The following is a 19,384-nucleotide window of genomic DNA, read 5'->3' on the forward strand; positions in this document are numbered from 1 at the left end:
TCGAATGTGTAGGTGGTAGATGATTTTCATTGTCCATTATGTTCCTTTCTACTTATTGGGGGGGGGAGCCAAAGTTATTTAAAAAAAGTTTCATGTTTGGCCTCCAGAGCAGGGCTTATGTGATATCTAATCTTTAGCCCATTCATGATACTAATGTATAATAGGTTTATAACCTTTCATGGGTGAAATGTACACACAAAAAAACAGACGATAATGCTGCCAAAAAAATGCACAGAGAGCTGTGCTTAGCTAACGAAGAATGAGAACATTTGAAATTGAGTAAATTAAGAAGATTTTTAAATTCCTTAGATCTGTGATTTGCATTATGTAGATATCTATATGTGAGATGTACGTAGGCTGTTCAATAAGTAATAAGACTATATTTATACAGAAAACAGATTACCTTTAATCGTCATCATTTACATGGTCTTTTTCAAAGTAACTACTGTGAGATGCAATGTATTTGTCCCAACGTTGCATCCACTTCTTAAACACATGTGAAAGTCCGTTTTTTTGAGAGTTCTTTCAAAACCACCTCCGCAGCTTTTATACATGCTTTGTTGCTTTCGAAATGGCGGCCACTTAGTGGTTTCTTGAGCTGAGGAAACAGCCAGAAATCGCACGGTGCGAGATCAGGACTGTATGGAGGGTGTGGTAGGATATCTGTGTTGTTCTTCTGCAAAACGTCCACTACACAACCAGCAATATGTGGCCTTGCATTATCGTGGTGCAATAAGAAGCCATTCTTCAGCAATGGATGCTTCCTTTTGACATGATTGATGATAATCGCTGCTGTGTTGATCATTGTCTCTGTGATGGATGTTGAAGGGCTTCCCTCACGTTCAAGATCTTCCACATTTTGCCTTCCTTCCTTAAAAGTTTTATGCCAGCGAAAAACACTTGCCCTCGACATTGCTTCATCGTGGAAAGCTTCACGTACCATGTTAAAAGTGTCCGATGCCGATTTTTGCAAACGCACACAAAATTTAATCGCATAACGCTGTTCCAAGGACGTTTCCATTTCGAAGACTGGTCGCACCTCATAGGCTCACCGATGAGCACTTGCGTTTAGTCACGTGACACTGACACATCAGCCATCTATCAGCCTCTTTTGTTAATACATACAGCAACATTTCTTTATTCCAGAGAAATTAATATTGTGATGAGTGGTTTCGCCACAGTAAAATTAGTCTTATTACTTATTGAACAGCCCACGTATTTCTCTTAAACTTTTGATCCTGAGTAATTACAGAGAGAAATTTGAAAATTGGTTACTTCAGTTACAATAACTAAAATAGTCCATGTAGACCGTTGAGGCACTATAAAGGCGACAATAGTAACATTTTCTCTTTCTCTCTCGGGATCTTCTTAATAAGGTAGAGAAGGAAGAATTAGTTTATTTTCTGATATTATCTATCCAGGTGATTCTAGTGTTGCCTGTTTTATTTATTTTTTACTAGAAGTCAAACCCCTCTAGCACTATTTTAGCTGAACTATCAGATCTAGCCACGAGGTCCAGCTACCAGAGCTGTTTTCAACATATTTCAATGATATTTTCTTGTGTTCTGGCAGTGGAGTGGATTCTTCTTCTGACCTTGTCATTTGTTATGTGTAATGGTATCTTCAAAAGTTTTCTGTAGCACTTCATCTCGAAGGCCAATGCTATTTTCTCATCTTCAACTGTTGCCCTTCGGAGGTTACAGCCACTCTTATTGTTTTTCCTAAAAGTGGCTGTAACCTCTGAAGGACAATAGTTGCTTTAGCAATGCTTTAATATCATGTTTAGACTGGCCATCTCTGTTGTATTGTATGCTTCCCAAGTAGGTGAATCTTTCTACTTCTTCCAATTTTTCATCGTTAACTGAAACTTTTAGAGGCTTTTTTTTGATTTGTGAATGCTGATCTTTAATCCATAATCACTATATGCCTCAGAAACTCTGTCTGTTAATTTTTGTAACTGATGTTTATTCTCTGCTATTAGGTCAATGTCATCAGTGAATATGAGATCATTGATATTTTTGCTACCTACTGTAATTCAAACACCACTGTTTTCCAAGGCTAATTTTTGTGTATTCCAAATATAGGTTAAAAGCAGCAGTGAAAATATACTAAAAATCTATTATTCTTTTGTAGCAAAATATTTGAATCTGAAAAGTTTCATTAATGATTAGAGAGAACTTATGAGAGTAAGTGCAGCATTCAGTATGAGTCACGTTGGTATTTCACTACTTAAGAAGACAGCAAACTCTGCTGCCCACAGTTTATTTTTTTTAAGTAGTGCATATGTTAGTCCCTTTCATTAGTACTTTTAATCACTACTCTGACAGTTCTTTAACTGTTCTCATCACTGACAAAGTAAAAAGCAATCTATTCAAAAGTTCCTGGCTCCAAAAACTGAACGATTCATAAGGGCCTATCTCTCTCATTACTTTGAATTTGGATTACTCCAGGAGGGTACGTTCTGCCAAACAGCACTGTGCTGAATTTGATTCCACACAATAGCAGGCAGAATTCCAAAGCAATCCCAATTTGGAAAGCTGTATTTTTCATCAGTGGGATCTGGTCGGTGTGTGAAATGAATTATAAGTGTTGAAGAGAAAGAGTAGAAGGCTTTGTTTGGTATTGTAAAATTAATGAAATAAAAAGATATTAAAAATCTTTTATTCTTCAATAGCCTGGTATCTGCAACTTAAAACAAGAGCTTATCAACCTTTGAAATTGGGGTTGTATTGGTATTATATTACTTAAAAAGAAAGGTAACGAAACTCAGAAATATGCTTGCCTTTTATTAGTGCTTTTGATTAAGGCTTCACTGGCCTGACTCATCTCAATCAATCTCGTGTCAGAATACATTTTGGGTGGGTAATAATTAATCAAGGTGATGTAGAGAGATTGCAGGATGATTTAACTAGGCTGACAGTATGAACAAAACGTAATAGATGTCAATTTAATATGGAAAAGTGTAAAATTATGCATTTTGAGATACAAAGATTACAAGCTGTGTATCGCATTGAGGGAACTGTACTCCAGGAAGATGAAACCGGGAATCTGGGGTTAGTAATAGATAGAGAGCTGCAGTTTAGAGAGCATATTGCTAAAGTTGCCAGCATAGTTCACAGGATCACTTGGTTATTGAAGAACACACTACCAAACAGAGATAAGGGAGTCATCATTCCTCTTTATAAAGCCATGATACGACAATATCTGGATTACTGTACTCAGGTCGTCACCTGGATTTCTTGGGGATGTGGAAATGGTGGAGAGAATCTAGAGGCAAGTCACCAAGATGGTGAGTAGTCTGTGGAATGCTCCCTATGAGGACAGACTGAGGGTTTGTGGATTACAAAAGTTGATTAATAGGCAAAAAAAAAAAAAAAAAAAGGTAGGATATGATAGAAACATTTAAGTTACTTAAAGGATTTTATAGAATTGATGCAGGGGAAATGTTTCTGCACTTGGCTAGTGGGCAGAACAAGAGGACATCCCTGGAAGTTGGTAGGAGTATGGTTAGCAAGGACATGAGGACTAGATTTTTGACTTGGAGAGTGAATGAATGGAATGGGTTTTAGTCAGTTGAGTGCTTTGTCTGTTAATGGTTTCAAGGAGAGGTATGATAGTTATTGTACTGATAGTTTGGGTCTCTCATGATGAGACTTAGGACTCCATGGAGGTGCCCATACAATAATAATAATATTTTGGACTGCTTTCTCATGACCATTAACAGCCAGTTGTTTGAAACACTAATTTTGCTGCACACATTCTGTTGCATAAGATTCTACAATGGCCAGTCATTTTTTGTATAAACCTGTTACAATAGCACCTGCAGCATGATACAGTATAATTTCACAATGGAAAGATATATATGAGGGTGATCTGAAAATTTCTCGGCCTCGACCATAGATCGCAATGCTATCAGTACAATTTTTTTTTCTAAGTTGGTACATCTGTCATACGATTCCATGTGAAATTGCAAGTCATTCTATCAAGTAGTTTGCTTTATACAGCTGTCTGAAGTAAAAGTATTGTCTGCATCCCTTGAAATGGATAAAATTGAGTATCGTGCGGTTATAAAATTCTTTGTAAACGAAGGTTTAACGCTAAAAGAAATTCATTCAAAGTTCATAAAAGTTTCGGGCACTCTTCTCCTTCATTTTCAACAATTAAGAAATGGGCTGCCGAGTTTAAACATGGCCGTACCAGCCTTGAAGATGATTTACATGAAGGACATCCATAAAGTGTAACAACACCAGAAATCATTGATCAAGCACACAATATGGTATTGGATGACCAGCGAGTCAAAGTGCATGAAATTGCTGAGACTATAGGCATTTCAAAAGAACATGTAGGATATATATTTTGCATGAAGAATTGCAAATGAAAAAGCTTTGCACAAGATGGGTGGCACACTTGCTCACAGCAGATCAAAAACGCTCTCGCATAAAAATCTCTGAACAGTGCTTGGAGCATTTTAACAAGAATAAAACTGATTTTGTGCATCAATTTATTACTATGGATGAGACTTGGATTCACCATTACACACAAGATCCAAACAGCAGTCAAAACAGTGGACAGAAGCCAGTTATTCATCACCAAAGAAGACAAAGTCAGTTCTATCAGCAGAAAAGGTCACGGCATCAGTGTTTTTGGGATGCTAAAGGCATTTTGTTTATTAATTATTGTGAAAAGGGTAAAACAATAACCCGGGAATGTTGCCAGCCTGGTTGGCCAAGTGGTTAGCATATCTGCTCTCCAGCCAAAAAAAGGCTGCGGGTTCGAATCCTGCTGTGAGCATGGATGTTTGTGATTGTGAAAATACTAGTGGTGGTCGGCTTTAGATGGCTTTGGTGTAGATGATGAAGGTAGTTGCAGTTGGTGGAGATGAAGAATTATAGTGTAGGTACCCTGCCTCGATGAGTCTTTAGACTCCTTGGAGGTGCTATGTAATATTAATAATAATAATAGTTAACCAGACTAGACGAAAAAATTCATGAGAAAAGACCCTTCTTCCTCCGGTTTGCAGAAGAAAAAAATCATCTTTCATCAGGACAATGCACCTGTCCACAAAGGTGTTTTGGCAATGGGAAAATTAAGGGATCTGCACTATGAATTGTTGGAACATTCACCCTATTTCCCAGATTCGGCTCCATCTAACTCTGTCTCTTCCCAAAACTTACTCTTCCTTGCTGGTCAGCATTTTTCTTCGAATCAAGAGGTGATTGCAGCTGTAGAGGGGTCTTTTGCAGATCTTACTGAGAACCACTACAGGGATGGGATAATGGTGCTGGGGCATCGCTGGAAGAAATGTATTAGTCTTAAGGGAGATAATGTTGAAAAAAAAAAAAATTGAAATTATAAATTCGTTTTTTCATTGTTACGCCAAGAAATTTTCAGACCACCTTTGTAGATATGTTCCATAAAACTGCCACAATATATGAGGTGCTAACCAAAAGTTTGGAGAATTTGAATAGCATGTGCAAACTGGTTGTAGTATGGCCTTTTGCCACTATAAGGGATGAGAGTACTCTTTGTGAATCATTAAGCCAACACCTGGCAAGCTGAGAGGTAGCATTCTTGGATTATGTGCATTTTTGTATCATCTTATGTTTAAGTGATTCAGCGATTTTTTTCCCCATCTAAAATGATAGATTTTAAGGAGCAAAGAATCTGCATCAATTTTGTTTCATCTTCGAAAATACTGCTGCAGAAATGCACAGTGGAAGTTGCCAAATTCATTGTGGCCAAAAAAATGCATAGAGTCCACAGCAGTATCAAATCAGTTTTTTTTTTTTTTTTTTTTTGACATCCAAGGCATTGTTCACAGGGAATTCCCCCCCTCCCAGTCAAACTGTCAATGGCAAGTTTTACTGTGAGGTTTTGACATGGCAAAAGGACAGCAATCTGTGCAAATAACCAGACAAATGGAAGAACAGTGACTGGGTTCTCCAATACTACCCACACATCACTCGCTGTTTGACATTTTCTGTCGAACAGCCCCCCCCCCCCCCCACTCACTTGATCTCTCCTCTGTGACTTTTTCCTGTTCCCAAGATGAAATTCTAGTTGAAAGGTCGTTTTGATATGACTAAGGAGATCCAGGCAGAATTGCAGGAGGTGCTCAATATATTCATACTTGAGGACTTTGAGGGATGCATGGAATCACTGTATACATGCTCAAGAGGACTACCTTGAAAGGGGTGATTGGAAACTAGGAGTTAGCATAAGTAATTGCGTCTGACCATCTGTTCAAACAACATTCCAGTCCTACCAGGAGAAACAGCTCTGCCACTAAACTACAGTTCTGAGCTAAGGTGAGATAATACACTCAAAGACATTCCCTGAACATCAGCCTCGCCCACAATCATCCATCTGATGAAAAGCATGTAGCTTGATATCTTGCTCTATATCAAGAATTTAGTATAGCGACCTGGTTATGGTATTATAATCCTATAACCAGATCACAATTGCTGAGATTTCCCTACAACTCTTCTGAGCATCCTTTACTATACACTTTGTTAAGTTTTTATCTGAGGTAGTGCCCTCACATTTCCATCAGCTGATGATGTTGCCTAAAGTTTATTTCGGGTGATGCAGACTTTTTACCAATATCAAGCATAGATAGGCTGCTGGTATAATATTCTATGATAACACTTTCAAAGTCTTTAAGTTCTTCTTCAGATGCTATTGATATTGTTTGTTTTATACAGCAGCACTGGTTATGTATGATGATGATAGGAAAATGCCCATCAGTGTGTTTCATTCAAAACAGTGGATGCCAAAAAACTTATTTTAACATGGTATTTTAAATGCTCTCCTTTGTTCAAATTCTTGTATGATATTTCAACACTGTTTCGTAGTGAGATCTTACTTGCTTTGAATTAGTTTTATTTCCATCTCTGTCTAAATAAACAAGATCAGTACACTCTCTTTTTTAAATACTAATATTTATATAGCATTCCCAGTGGAGGAAAGGTAACTTTGTTGCATTCAATTCCAACAGAATTCACCTTATTTCTCCTTTTCATGCTATCTACAGTCAAAGTCAAGAAAAAGAATCATATATACCTTGGCAATCAAAAAACTGGGCTTCTCTTTTCTTCCAACTACTTATCCACTCTAAATTCCAGAATACTATATGTTTAAAGATATGACTTAAAAATCCTTGAATTGAGAATATACCCTGGGTGACTTTGAGGCATACTAATAGTATAAATTCAACAGAGAACAATTAAGTTAGTGGTCTCCTTTAAATCACTCTAACCATTCCACTCTCCTCAAAATCTGTGAAAACTCAAACAGCAATAAATCAACTTCAAACTGACTCTATCGCTCAAGCTTCCTGCAGCAGATTTTCTGTATACAGTCAGTGTAGAAAAGATCCATCAGCACACTTCTCTAATTCTCATTTATTTAGGTTATTTATTTTAATGAGTGCAACATTATGAGAACCATTCTCTCTCTCTTCTTCTCCTGCTCATGGCAGGTTGAGTTCTTCAAAGATGAATTTTTGCCAGACAGAAAAGAAAGACATTTCTTTCTGTCTGGTGTCTTTTGATGAAGTTTAAGTGGATGCTTTCTTTAATGTTGTCAATCCATTTCTTTCTTGGTCTTCCTCTGCTGGGCTGTCCTTCAATTCTACCATTTAATAGTATGTTTGGTAGTCTTTCTGGGTTCATTCTAGAAACATCTCCACAGCTTAGTTGGCTCTTTTTTAGTGCTGTAATTATTGTCTTTAAAGTTAAGTTCTTCTCTGACTTTTTTTTGTTTTTCTTTCTGTCCAGTTTTTTCCATTGATTTTTCTTAAGCATTTCATTTCAAAAGCATTGAGTTGATCCATTTCTCTTTTCCTTAAGATCCAGCATTCTGAGCCATAGAGTACTGTGGGAATTATCATTGTTTTATATATCTTTAATATATAATTTTATATATCTTGCTTAATCTTTTACTGTTCCATATTTTTTGTAGTCATTATTGATTCTGCGTTTGATGGTTTTGAAATAGTCTAGATCTTCAGTGATCACTGATCCTAGGTAATTGAACTGCTTTACTTGTTCTATATTATTGTTTTCTATTTTCATTTGGATTGCTTCCCTTTTTCTTCTTATTACCATTAGTTTTGTTTTACTTAAATTGATTTTCATACCATATTTGTTACTTGTTTGATGCAGCTTGGTCAGGATATTTTCTAATTTTTCTTGGCTGTCTGTAATGATAACTATGTTATCAGCATACTTTAAATGTGCTATATTTCTTCCATTTATAGTTATGCCTTCACACATCTGTAGTCCTTCGTCTACTACTTCTCTTAGCTACAGGTTGAATAAATATGGTGACAATGGGCAGCCTTGCATAATCCTTTTTTAATTGCTATTTGATCTGTTTCTATGTTTTTGTAATTCACTATTGCTTGTGTTTCTGAATAGTAATTCTTGATACAATTTAATATGTATTTGTCAAACCCTCTGTTTTCTAGAATTTTAATGAGTTTGCTTCTGTTTATTGAGTCAAAAGCTTGTTTGAAGTCGATAAAACAACAGTAGAGTTTTTTATTATTGTCTCTCATAAGATCTATGAGAACCACTATGAAGCTTTAATCAAACTATATAAAAAAACTAGATGCCTGATGTTTTTTCAATTTACATGGTAGATGAAATTCAAAATGTGATGTGAGAACACCAACCTGCTTACTTGGAAATTTGAAGTGGCTTGAAGAAGTTCCATGTTTGGATTATCTAACCCTAATGTATGTTTGTTAGGTTTATAAATGATTTTTAGTCAATAAAAATGAATAATTACTGATATAAAATTAAAAAAATAAAATAAAATTGAAAGATAAAATAAGACCATAAAATCCAAAACTCACCTTCTACACCATCTCTACTCGCATCCACTCTAACCCATTTTCCAGTGTTGTACTTCTTTTTTGATTTTAATGTCAATACAGACCTTCCATCCATACTGAATTCATATATAACATAACCGCCTTTTAGTTGTAATGATATATAATGTCCCTGAAAAAAAAAAATAAATAAAATAAGAAGTACAGATATTAATTTTATATTTTTTTTAAGTTACTCCCACCAACAAAAGGTTGTAAACCTATAATACATTATCATGGGTGGGCTATAGATTTTTTCCCCCTCTTTGTTATTGTTGTTGATTTTTGTATGTTTATTTATTTTTCATACACAACCTGGAAACCCTGCTCTAGAGACTAAACATAGAACTTATTTTAAGCCACTTCAGGCTTCCATTATATAAGCAAACTTGGTTTCACACCAGGCAATGAAATTTATCTCCCATCTAAAAATTCAAACATCCAAGTTCACGACACGCTAACCATCCAGATCAGCAAAAGTTCTAGCATTAGTTGGATTTATTCTAAACCTCCATGGAGTCCCAAGACTCATAATCTATGCATGTCATGCTGCTTCTTAAATGTGCTCCAAGTTGATGCACACTGTTCTCTCTCTCCTCTCTGGTTATATATTCTCAAGAAGAAAATCACTCTTAGTCTTCATGACCAGCTCCTTGTGATGCAGTGAAATATCCCCCATCCCATTTCCATTCCTATAAAAAATCCTTTTGTTAATTTATGTTTCCTCATTATCTCCCAACTCTTCAACATAATTTAACAAAGTTTGTAAGTTATATTCTCTTAGTCCTATTATTATGAGTAAGTCTTCATGACATAGCTTGATGCAAGAATCAAGTATGGTATGTCAGGTTATGAAAAGAGAAGAACTTTAAAATGTTTGCTCCATTAAGAGTTGATAAACAAGGCAAACATGAATAATGAAGATTCAGAAACTGATCACTACATAACTCAAAATTTGAGAATTTCCCTTTAAACAATGTTATCAGAAAGGATAGGCTGTGGATATTAGATAACATGATATATTTACTGAAAATCATGGAAACAACTCACTGCTATAAAAAGAAGACTTATTTATTTATTTCATTTTTTATGTAAATCCCACTCATGAAAGGTTAATTTTTATTTTCATAACTTCACACAGAAAAGAATGCTACATACTCAGTGCCGGCTCTAGACATCCTGATGCAATTTTATGTTCAGGCCCACATTTAATAAAATTTAATAGTAAAATACATTTTTATTTTATTTTTTTCTATTCACTTCAGTGCCCCTTGAAGAAAGAACCCCGATGCGATGCATCGACTGCTTACCGTATTAAGCCGGCCCTGTACATATTATGGTCCCACACACACAGGACCAGAATAGGCCTAAACCCAAACGATATTTTGTGGTAAGCCCTCCATGCTGCACTGTGCCTGCAAGGTACACAAAAAAGAGTATGTTGAAATCCTTTTCTTGGACACCACAAATGGAACTTTTTCAAGCCACTACCACCAAATACACAGAATGTGGTTTCACACTGGGCGATGAAATTCATCTAACACCTAAAGACATCCATTTCTGATGTGGAATTCAAACATATTGCTTCTTGGCTGGAGAGCAAGGATCAGTGCTGGCCATTGATTCCTTCTCCAGTATTTCATTCCTTAAGTATGCTTGTTTGTTTTGAATAATGACAAGGACATAGATCCTTTTTATTACAACTAAAAATGATCCACAACATCCTTGTCTTTATTCAAAATACAAGTAAACAAGCATACTGAAGGCCTTCTTCAGAAACTTCTGCCAGCCTTCCTTATTCAATGCCAAACTCCTCCAATTTTTGACTCCTAAAACTTTAATATCTTGCATCACTCTATCTTCCCATCTTAATTTAGGTCTTCCAATTTTTCTTTTTCCTTCTGGCTTAGCATTAAACATCTTAACTATTCTATTACTATCCAGTAACATTGTGTCCAGCCCAACTTAATCTATTTAGTTTTATGTACTGGCTCATGGTTGTACCTTTTTCTTCCACAAACCATTTTCTTGTACTTCCTCCAAAAACATATCTGAGAACTCTTCTTTCTAACAGACCTAGCAATCTTTCATTTGCAATTGATAATACCCAGTTTTCAGAGGCATAGGTTACCAATGGTCTTACAGGTACTTTGTACATCATTATCTTTGTTTTTCTTGAGATCAGATGTGACTGTAGGTGTTTCCTAAGTCCACAAAAGCATCTATTTGTGGAAACAATATATCTCTGAATCTCAGAACTGATATCATTTTTACAATTGACTTCTGATCCCAAGTATATAAAACTATGTACAATTTCAAATTTATAGGAACTAATTTCAATTTGAAATTAGTTCCTATACTTTGCTTTTTCTTGGTTAATCTGCAAATTCATCTTCTTTGCTGCCTTTTCTAAACTGATGAAAGTTTCTTCCATTGCTTTTTTGTGTCCTTCCTATAATATTGGAAGTTTTTTCCCACTTGGTTAGGCTATAATAAATTTAATTTAATCCTTTATCCAAGTGAAAACAAATAAAGTTTGCGCCTGAAGTATCTTCAGGACTGAGGCAACCCGTGGTAAAGGTGGACTAAGCTCTCATCACTTGTCTTAGTATCTCCCATAATGCAAAGCACATTTCCTTGCGGACATGTATAATGCTGTGCATTAAGGGAAGGGCCACTATCCAGACCAATTTCGACCTTTATTGAAGTCGTCATTATTTTATTTTTTTCTATTCACTTCAGTGCCCCTTGAAGAAAGAACCCCGATGCGACGCATCGACTGCTTACTGTGTTAAGCCAGTCCTGTACATATTGTGGTCCCACTCATAGGACCAGAATAGGCTTAAACCCAAACAATATTTTGTGGTAAGCCCACTGTGCCTGCAAGGTACACAAAAAAAAAAAACTGGCTCCCACTAACAAGACCTCAATAAACTTAATAAAGGTCGAAACTGGTCTGGATAGTGGCCCTTCCCTTAATGCATAGCATTATACATGTCCACAAGGAGATGTGCTTTGCATTATTGGAGATACTAAGACAAGTGATGAGAGCTTAGTCCACCTTTACCACGAGTTGCCTCAGTCCTGAAGATACTTCAGGTGCAAACTTTGTTTGATTACACTTGGATCCTATAATATTGATATCTGATTATGCCATAATTTGTACTGACTTGTAGAAAATAGTTCCCTTTGTATTAATGCCAGCATCTCTGAAAACCTTTTCAAGTGCTATGTTACACAGTAAGCAAGCTAAGCCATCCCCTTTTCAAATACCATTTTTTATATACTGTATATTGGATCAGACAACATGTTCTGAATTTTGATCTGACAATGAGCATTTCTCATTGCAGCTTTAACTAAAGCAATAAGTTTTCATGGAATCTGTAGTTCCTCCATTGCAATGAATAAGTTAGATCTATCTATGCTATCATATGTGGCTGTAAAATCTATGAAAAGGTGGTGTGTTTCAATTCCAAATTCATTACATTTTTCAAGAAATTGGCGTATATTAAAAATCTGATCATTTGTAGATCTTCCTTGACAGAATCCACAATGATAATTGCCAATAGCATTCTCTACATAGGGATAGTCTCTTAAATAGAATGTTAGAGAAAATTTTATAAGTTATAAAATTAATTATAATACATAGTAAATATAACATAATAAATTAATTCCTCTATAGTTAGAACATATCATTACATCACCTTTCTTATGGATTAGGCATATGATGCTGAGATTCCATTAATCTGAAATTGTTTCATTAATCCAGATTTTGTTGATAAGTTGACACAGCTGCTTGAAGTATTCTGTACCTGCACTTTTAATTTTTCTTGTATCCCATCCATTCCTGGGGCCTTATTGTTCTTAAGTTTTTTAAATAGCTGCACCACTTCTACATCTGTTGGTACTGGTTCAACATCTTCTAGGCCTTAGCTCTCTTCAATATCATCTAATTGACCAGGTATATTTGAATTGGATCCATATATCTTTCTTGCATTAGAGATTTTGCTTCTAATCTTTGATATAATCAAAAGTGATCAGAATCAATATTTGCTCCTCTGTAGGTTCTAACATCCATCAAATTGGATAGGTGTCTTGCATCTATTAAAATATGATCAATTTGGTTAAAGGTGTCTCCATCAGGAGACTTCCAGGTAATTTTATGAATATCTTTATGATTAAACATCGTACTACCAATAACCATATTTCTTGAAAAAGCGAAGTCGATCAATCTAGTCCCATTATCATTAGTCTCATTATGTAAACTATATTTCCTCAATGGTTGGCCTGTTGTGTATCCTCTTTGCCTATCTTGGCATTTAAATCACCTATATGGACATTCCCCATAGATCTTATCTTAAACAACTCTTTTTCAGCATCATTCTTTTCTTCAGTTGGAGCATGTACACAGATTTAACTGTAGTTAAAAAGCTGTCCTTTAATTCATAACCTACACATTCGAGGTGAGTTTGCTTTGAAGTCCATGATAAGATGTTTTATCCTCTTGTTTACAATGGAACCTGTTCCAAAGAACTTTCAAAAAGAAGGGCAGTTATAAAAAATATGATTTTTCTTTTCCATAATCTCCTCTCCTGTCCATCTCATTTCTTGTATAGCCGTAACAAGTATCCTGTATTTATCTAATTACTCCAACAGCATTTTTAAAGCTCCAGATTAGTAAAGAGAAAGTATGTTCCATAATCCAATTTTCAAATCCTTAAGACATTTGCCATTTAGTCCATCCAGCAGTTATTTCTTTAGATTTCGTAACAAGTTTTTTTTTTTCCAAGGTGGAGTTGTCAGCCCCATGCCCCACCCCCCAACCTGGAGAACCAGGTCTCCGTATTTATGACCCCCGAAAGACAGAGTGACCCAGTTATACCCCCAGGCACTGGTACCCATTTTAGTTGCCTCGTATGACATGAATAGGCTATAGTGGGGCTATTCTTATTCCCTGGCCACCACATGGGGAAGCATGAAGGTCTGAAGTTGGATAGCACAGGATATTGTTTGGGGACATAGGCCTCTTCTGGTCCTAACTGCAGGACCATAGTATGTGGTACTTTTCAGTGAAATTACAAAAATAAAAATGTTTTAAATCTTACCCAAGCTTTCATGGGTGGGATTTACAGAAAAAATAAAATAAATAAATAAATAAAAAATATGTCTTCCTTTTATAGCAATGAGCTGTTTCCACGATTTTCAGTAAGTATATATCCACTGACTATCCTTTCTGATAATATTGTTTAAAGCAAAATTATCAAATTCAAAGCCAAATATTTTGAATTATGCACCAATCAGTTTCTGAAGTATTTGAGTCTTCATTATTCATGCTTGCTTTGTTCATCAACTCTTAATGGAGCAAAACATTGTAAAGCCATTGTCTTCTCATAACCTGAATTTCTTTATAAATTCTTTAGTTTTGCTATGAATGTGAAACAGTTTGAATATTTACTGAATAGTAATTCAGTTTATTCAACATCTTAAAAATGTCTTCAACGTAGTAGTGCTTCACTGTCATTGCAGTGTATAACAAATTTGCAACTTCTGCTCGGCTCGACAAAGATAGCCTACTTCCATCAGTTCACAGTTTGCTTACTTACTATTTATCTTCCACACAAAATCAATCAACAATCTTCTATAAAAAGGAGTAATAATGTGAATCTCAAATAATATATTCTCTGTTACTCTATATGATGCTGCAAAGAACTTGAAATAAAGAACAGTGAATTTTATGAAATTAGTTTTTTTGATTAATACTTGTAATCACAACTCATTTTTACTAGAGAAATAGCCATTACATTTCCTGGAACATTTTGATATATATATATATATATATATAGTGTTGAGCTTTTGTAGTTCAATCAGTAATGATAATGCTCTCTATCAGGAAAGACTGGGTTCAAAGTCTGTCTAGGATGTAAATCTTTATCAGGGCTTTTCAAATGAAAGCGAGTTAACCTGTCTTTAACAGAAAAGGCATAGGGCAGTTAATCTTATCTGCATTGTCTGCTGTCATAAGCATTGAGCATGGTTGTAAGAAGGCAAGTTACTTCGGTATGAGACCTAACATGAAAAGGGAAGATAAGGTATAGTACAAAATGATCCAGAAATTCTTGTATAATAGCTTCTTCATATTAATTAGCTTACTAACTAACATAAAAGTATCAAAGTTTTATCCAAAAAAAAAAAAAAAAAACCCACACAGCTTCATTTCGGCCATGTAAATTATATAGGAATAGTGGATCCAACTAAATTAAAGATCCAACATTATTTCAAAACTGAATGTATATAGGAACTTCTAAAGTTTTGAAATTGTGATCTGAGAATACAATTCTTGGCATCCAAGTTGCCTTAACTTGCACTACTTAAAAGACATGAGTGCTGCCAAATCCAAATATTTACTTTTATTAGTACATCTGATAAAAGTTTCACTAGCTGAATAGCTGTTTTGAGCTGGTTGGTTCTCTTCAAACACCACACAGAAACTGCGAGAGCAAGCACTCTCATTATTCATCTCTCAACCACTCTCATCACCAAAGCAATCCAATGTCAGAGAGTTGTATTTTTCATAAGTGAACTCACAGTCAGCATGTAATAGTAATTATCTAAACATTAAATAAAAAATAAAATAAAAAATGGCTTTTTTTTTTTGACAATTACTATTATGCACTGACTAAGAGTCCACTTATGAAAAATATTCTCTTTGAATGAATGAAAGTGCTTGCTCTCTTAAGGTTTCTGCCTGGTCTCTGAAGAGAACCAACTAGTTCGAAACAGCTTTCCTCAGTAACTTTCAAAAAGAAGTAAACAAAGCAATCTTATGCTCCTCATTTGGATGAATCAGTTGATATTGTTAAAACTTTGATATAGAAATAGTGGATATTAAGGGTTTCACTGTCAGGGCAGTGAAATCCTTATCAAATGCACTGATAAGAGGCCAATATATGGATGCTTGGCAATGCTCATGTCTTTAAAGTAGTGCAAGCTAAGGCAACTCCAATGCCGAGGATTGTATTCTCATAAGCTCTCTGGTCAAAATTTCAAAACTTTCGGCTTTGAAATAATATTATTTCTATATTCAAGTTTTAATAATATCAGCTGATACATCCAAATAAGGAGCATAAGATTGATTTGTTTATTTCTTTTTGAAATATTTGCGCCCTTCAATTGGAAAAGGCCTAAGATAAATTCTCACTGTGATGGGAGATTCCTCCCATCACAACGAGTTTTTTTTTTTCTTTCAATTGAAGGTGAGTTAGCCAATCTCATACAGAGGTAGCAGGGTTTTTTCTCCTGGAAACTGTGGTTTTTCATCCTGCATACAGACAAAAAATACTAGTGGTGATGAGCAGTAGATGGCGTTTGTGTGGATGATGGAGACTGAGAGCTGTAGAGTAGGTGCCCTCCCTTGATGAGTCTTTGGCCTGCTTGGAGGTGTCATGAAATAATAATGATAATAATCACCATTTTTTATAAAGCTGATCACCCAAAGATTTCCTAATTAAACTAAGGACTATTAAATCCAGATATTTGATCACTAACCTTATAATGTTTTATCAAATATGAGTTTCTTAGTTTGTAAGTTTGGTTTGCTTATTGAAGGGGGGAGGGATGGTATATCCTGAAATGATCAATCTACAGTTCATACAATGACCCCCACAGTATACGTTAAAATGTCCATTTCACAAGTAGACGTAAGAGATATAAAAATCTCTTACGAAATGATATAAAAATCATTAAAATGAAATAATAAATGTATATATTAATATTTTGAAATTTTACATTATTATTAATTTCTTCAATATCATAAATGATCTGCTTAATAATTCTGTCCATTTCTAACAGACTGGACTGTTCATTAAATAATGAAATAATCTTAAGTGTACTGGATTATCATGCCATAATATCCTGTATATTCTTTCCTTTAAGGAACATGAAAGGAATGAAGTGTTTGTTAGTATACATTGTGAACACTCTCCAAAATTAGGATTTTCTTATCAGAGTAATATTAGTAATCTTATATTAACTTTATTGTTAGGATAATTGAAATAAAAGAAAAGAAAGCAGTTTGTTTATAAAATGCATACAAAGTTGTCAGTATCTATTCATGCTGATAGTTTTTTCTTCTTTTTTTGAGCATTCCAATTTTTCATCAACCATACAGACTTATCTACAGGCAGAACTCGTAATTAAGTTTCTGATTAACAGTTTCACATCTTCCAATGAAAATCCATCTGTCACATACTAAATAGTAGTACTTGTTAATTATTAATTTTTATGGCTTTTTGTCTATTTTTGTTTGTTAATTTAAAATATACTTTTTAATTTTTTTAAAATTACATCCTCTATTTTGAAATGAAAATTTGAAAGATGACTGATTTCAACTTACATTTTTAAGATTGCATGAGAGGAAGAGAAGAGCATCTTCACTGAATGTTTTAAAGCCCATTGAAACAGTGATATCCTTTTTACTGTAATATCTGATCTGTGGCAGTATGGCATATCCTTTTCCTCTGAACTGGTATGAACTAAAGTCAATTTCTTCTGTAGCTCTGAAATAAGATTTAATTATAACTTCAACAAAAAAATGCATGAGATTATATAAATACTGATATACTTTGTTGCAGAAATTATGGATGATTGGGTGTTTTACAAAACATTTCAAAGATATTGCTATGTAAATTTTACACTAAATATTTTCCCAAAAAATACTTTTTTTAGAGTGGGGAGTGAGAAGTAGTAGTAAGACACTACATCAACCAGTTTCATTAGAGGAACCTAGTACTCAGTTCATGTAGTTAATGTTATGGTCTTGTCCTCAAATGACATTCTTCTCTTCCTAAATTTGTTCCATATAACTGAGATGGTTAAAATTGGAACTCTCGATGTGATTGATCTTACCAGTGTACTTCATTTTCTCAAACCATATCACCATAGCTCTTGCCACATGACATGAAGCCTTATAAATTAAAGATACCAAGAAATTATATTCTTGGTTTAATCCTTCATTATTATTACAGGCAACTCCAACGAGTCCTTAGACTTATCGAGGGAGGCTCTAAACTATATGTCAAGAACTATTCAGCATTCGCACAGTATCTATCATACTTTGCTTTGAAATCATTCACAGTCATGGCACCCACAACAAACTCTGGCAGCTTATTCCACTCATTCACCACTCTCCAAGTAAAAAACCTAGTTCTAACACCCTTGCTATAACTACACTCTTGCTCAGTTTCCATGGATGGCCCCCTAACTCTCCCACCAGCAGACCTGTTCTGAAAAATTTCCTCTGAATTAATCTTGTAAAAACCCCTCAGTAATTTGAATGTCTCTATCATATATCCCTTTTACGCCTATCAATTTCTGTAACCCACATATCTTCAACCTGTTCTCGTAAAGCTCATTCCATAGACCAGCTACCATCTTGGTCATTTGCCTCTGGATCCTCTCTACCTCTTCCCCATCAAGAAGAAACCCTGGCACCCAGATCTAGGCACAATAGTCAAGATGGGATCTTATCAAGGCTCAAAGAGGAACAATAACCTGCTGGTCAAAGTGATCTGATGAGCTGATTTAGCCACTTTTGCTATGTTCCCCCTAAACTTCAACTCCATATCCAGACACTCCCAAATCTCTGGCTTCGTCAATTTCCTGGAGTACAGTTCCACCAATGTGGTATACTGCTGCTAATCTTTTCACCCCAAAATGCATAACCTTACATTTGGACACATTAAACTGACATCCATTCTCCTTAGCCCAGTCTGCCAATCTATCCAAATCATCCTGCAAAATTCTGATGATGTGTATTCACTATTGCTCTATCCAACTTTGCATCATCTGCAAATAAATGAACAGTTCCTCTCAGATCCTTTACTATATCATTAATGAACAAATTAAATAGCAGTGGTCCAAGAACAGAACCCTGCAGCACACCGCTAGTCACATGCCTTCTTTTGGACTCTACTTCTGAATAAACTACTCTCTGATATCTCTCCATCAACCACCCTCCTATCCATCCTCATGTGCTGCAGTACTGATTAGAATTCTATGTGGTATCCTGTCAAAGGCCTTAGCAAAGTCCAGCAGTATCACTGTAAACCCATTACCCTTATCTAGTTCGGCCACCACTGTATTATAAAATGTGAGTGAGCAAGTTACTGGGGCATGATCTACCCTTCACAAAAACCATGCCGTTCTCCCCCCCTACAGTATCCCATTTCCATCTATCCATTCCTGTATTTTGCTCTTGACTAATTTCTCCAATACGTTTACAACGACTCCTGATATGCTGATCAGATGGTAATTTGCAACAGCAGTTTTGGAGCCTCCTTTATGCAATGGAACTATTTTCTCTTCTTTCCACCCCCCCTCGGGATTAACCCAGAGCTGAGACTTAAATTAAACAATATAGTCAAGGGTGCTGACAATTCCTTTGCTGCTTCATATATGACTAGAGCTGGTATACCAGCTTGAGTCTTATGTATTCACATTAAGGTTCTGTAA

The 19,384-nt window shown here is 35.3% G+C and overlaps 1 protein-coding gene across 1 annotated transcript in view; it reads right to left on the minus strand.

Annotated features, from left to right (window-relative positions):
• LOC150101107 (laminin subunit alpha lam-3-like) overlaps positions 1-19,384 on the minus strand; it is a 789,889-nt gene that overhangs the window by 126,978 nt on the left and 643,527 nt on the right. The window contains exons 51-52 of the mRNA XM_090402236.1: positions 17,268-17,430; positions 8,861-9,008 (exon numbers count right to left, since the gene is read on the minus strand). Of these exons, the coding sequence (XP_090258362.1) occupies positions 8,861-9,008; positions 17,268-17,430 (311 nt within the window). The remainder of the gene's footprint in view (positions 1-8,860; positions 9,009-17,267; positions 17,431-19,384) is intronic.

The sequence above is a fragment of the Typopeltis vanoorti genome, chromosome 12 (assembly GCF_054136105.1).
Source record: "Typopeltis vanoorti isolate ZY-2024b chromosome 12, IOZ_Tvanoo_1.0, whole genome shotgun sequence".
NCBI classification, from domain to species: Eukaryota; Metazoa; Arthropoda; class Arachnida; order Uropygi; family Thelyphonidae; genus Typopeltis; species Typopeltis vanoorti.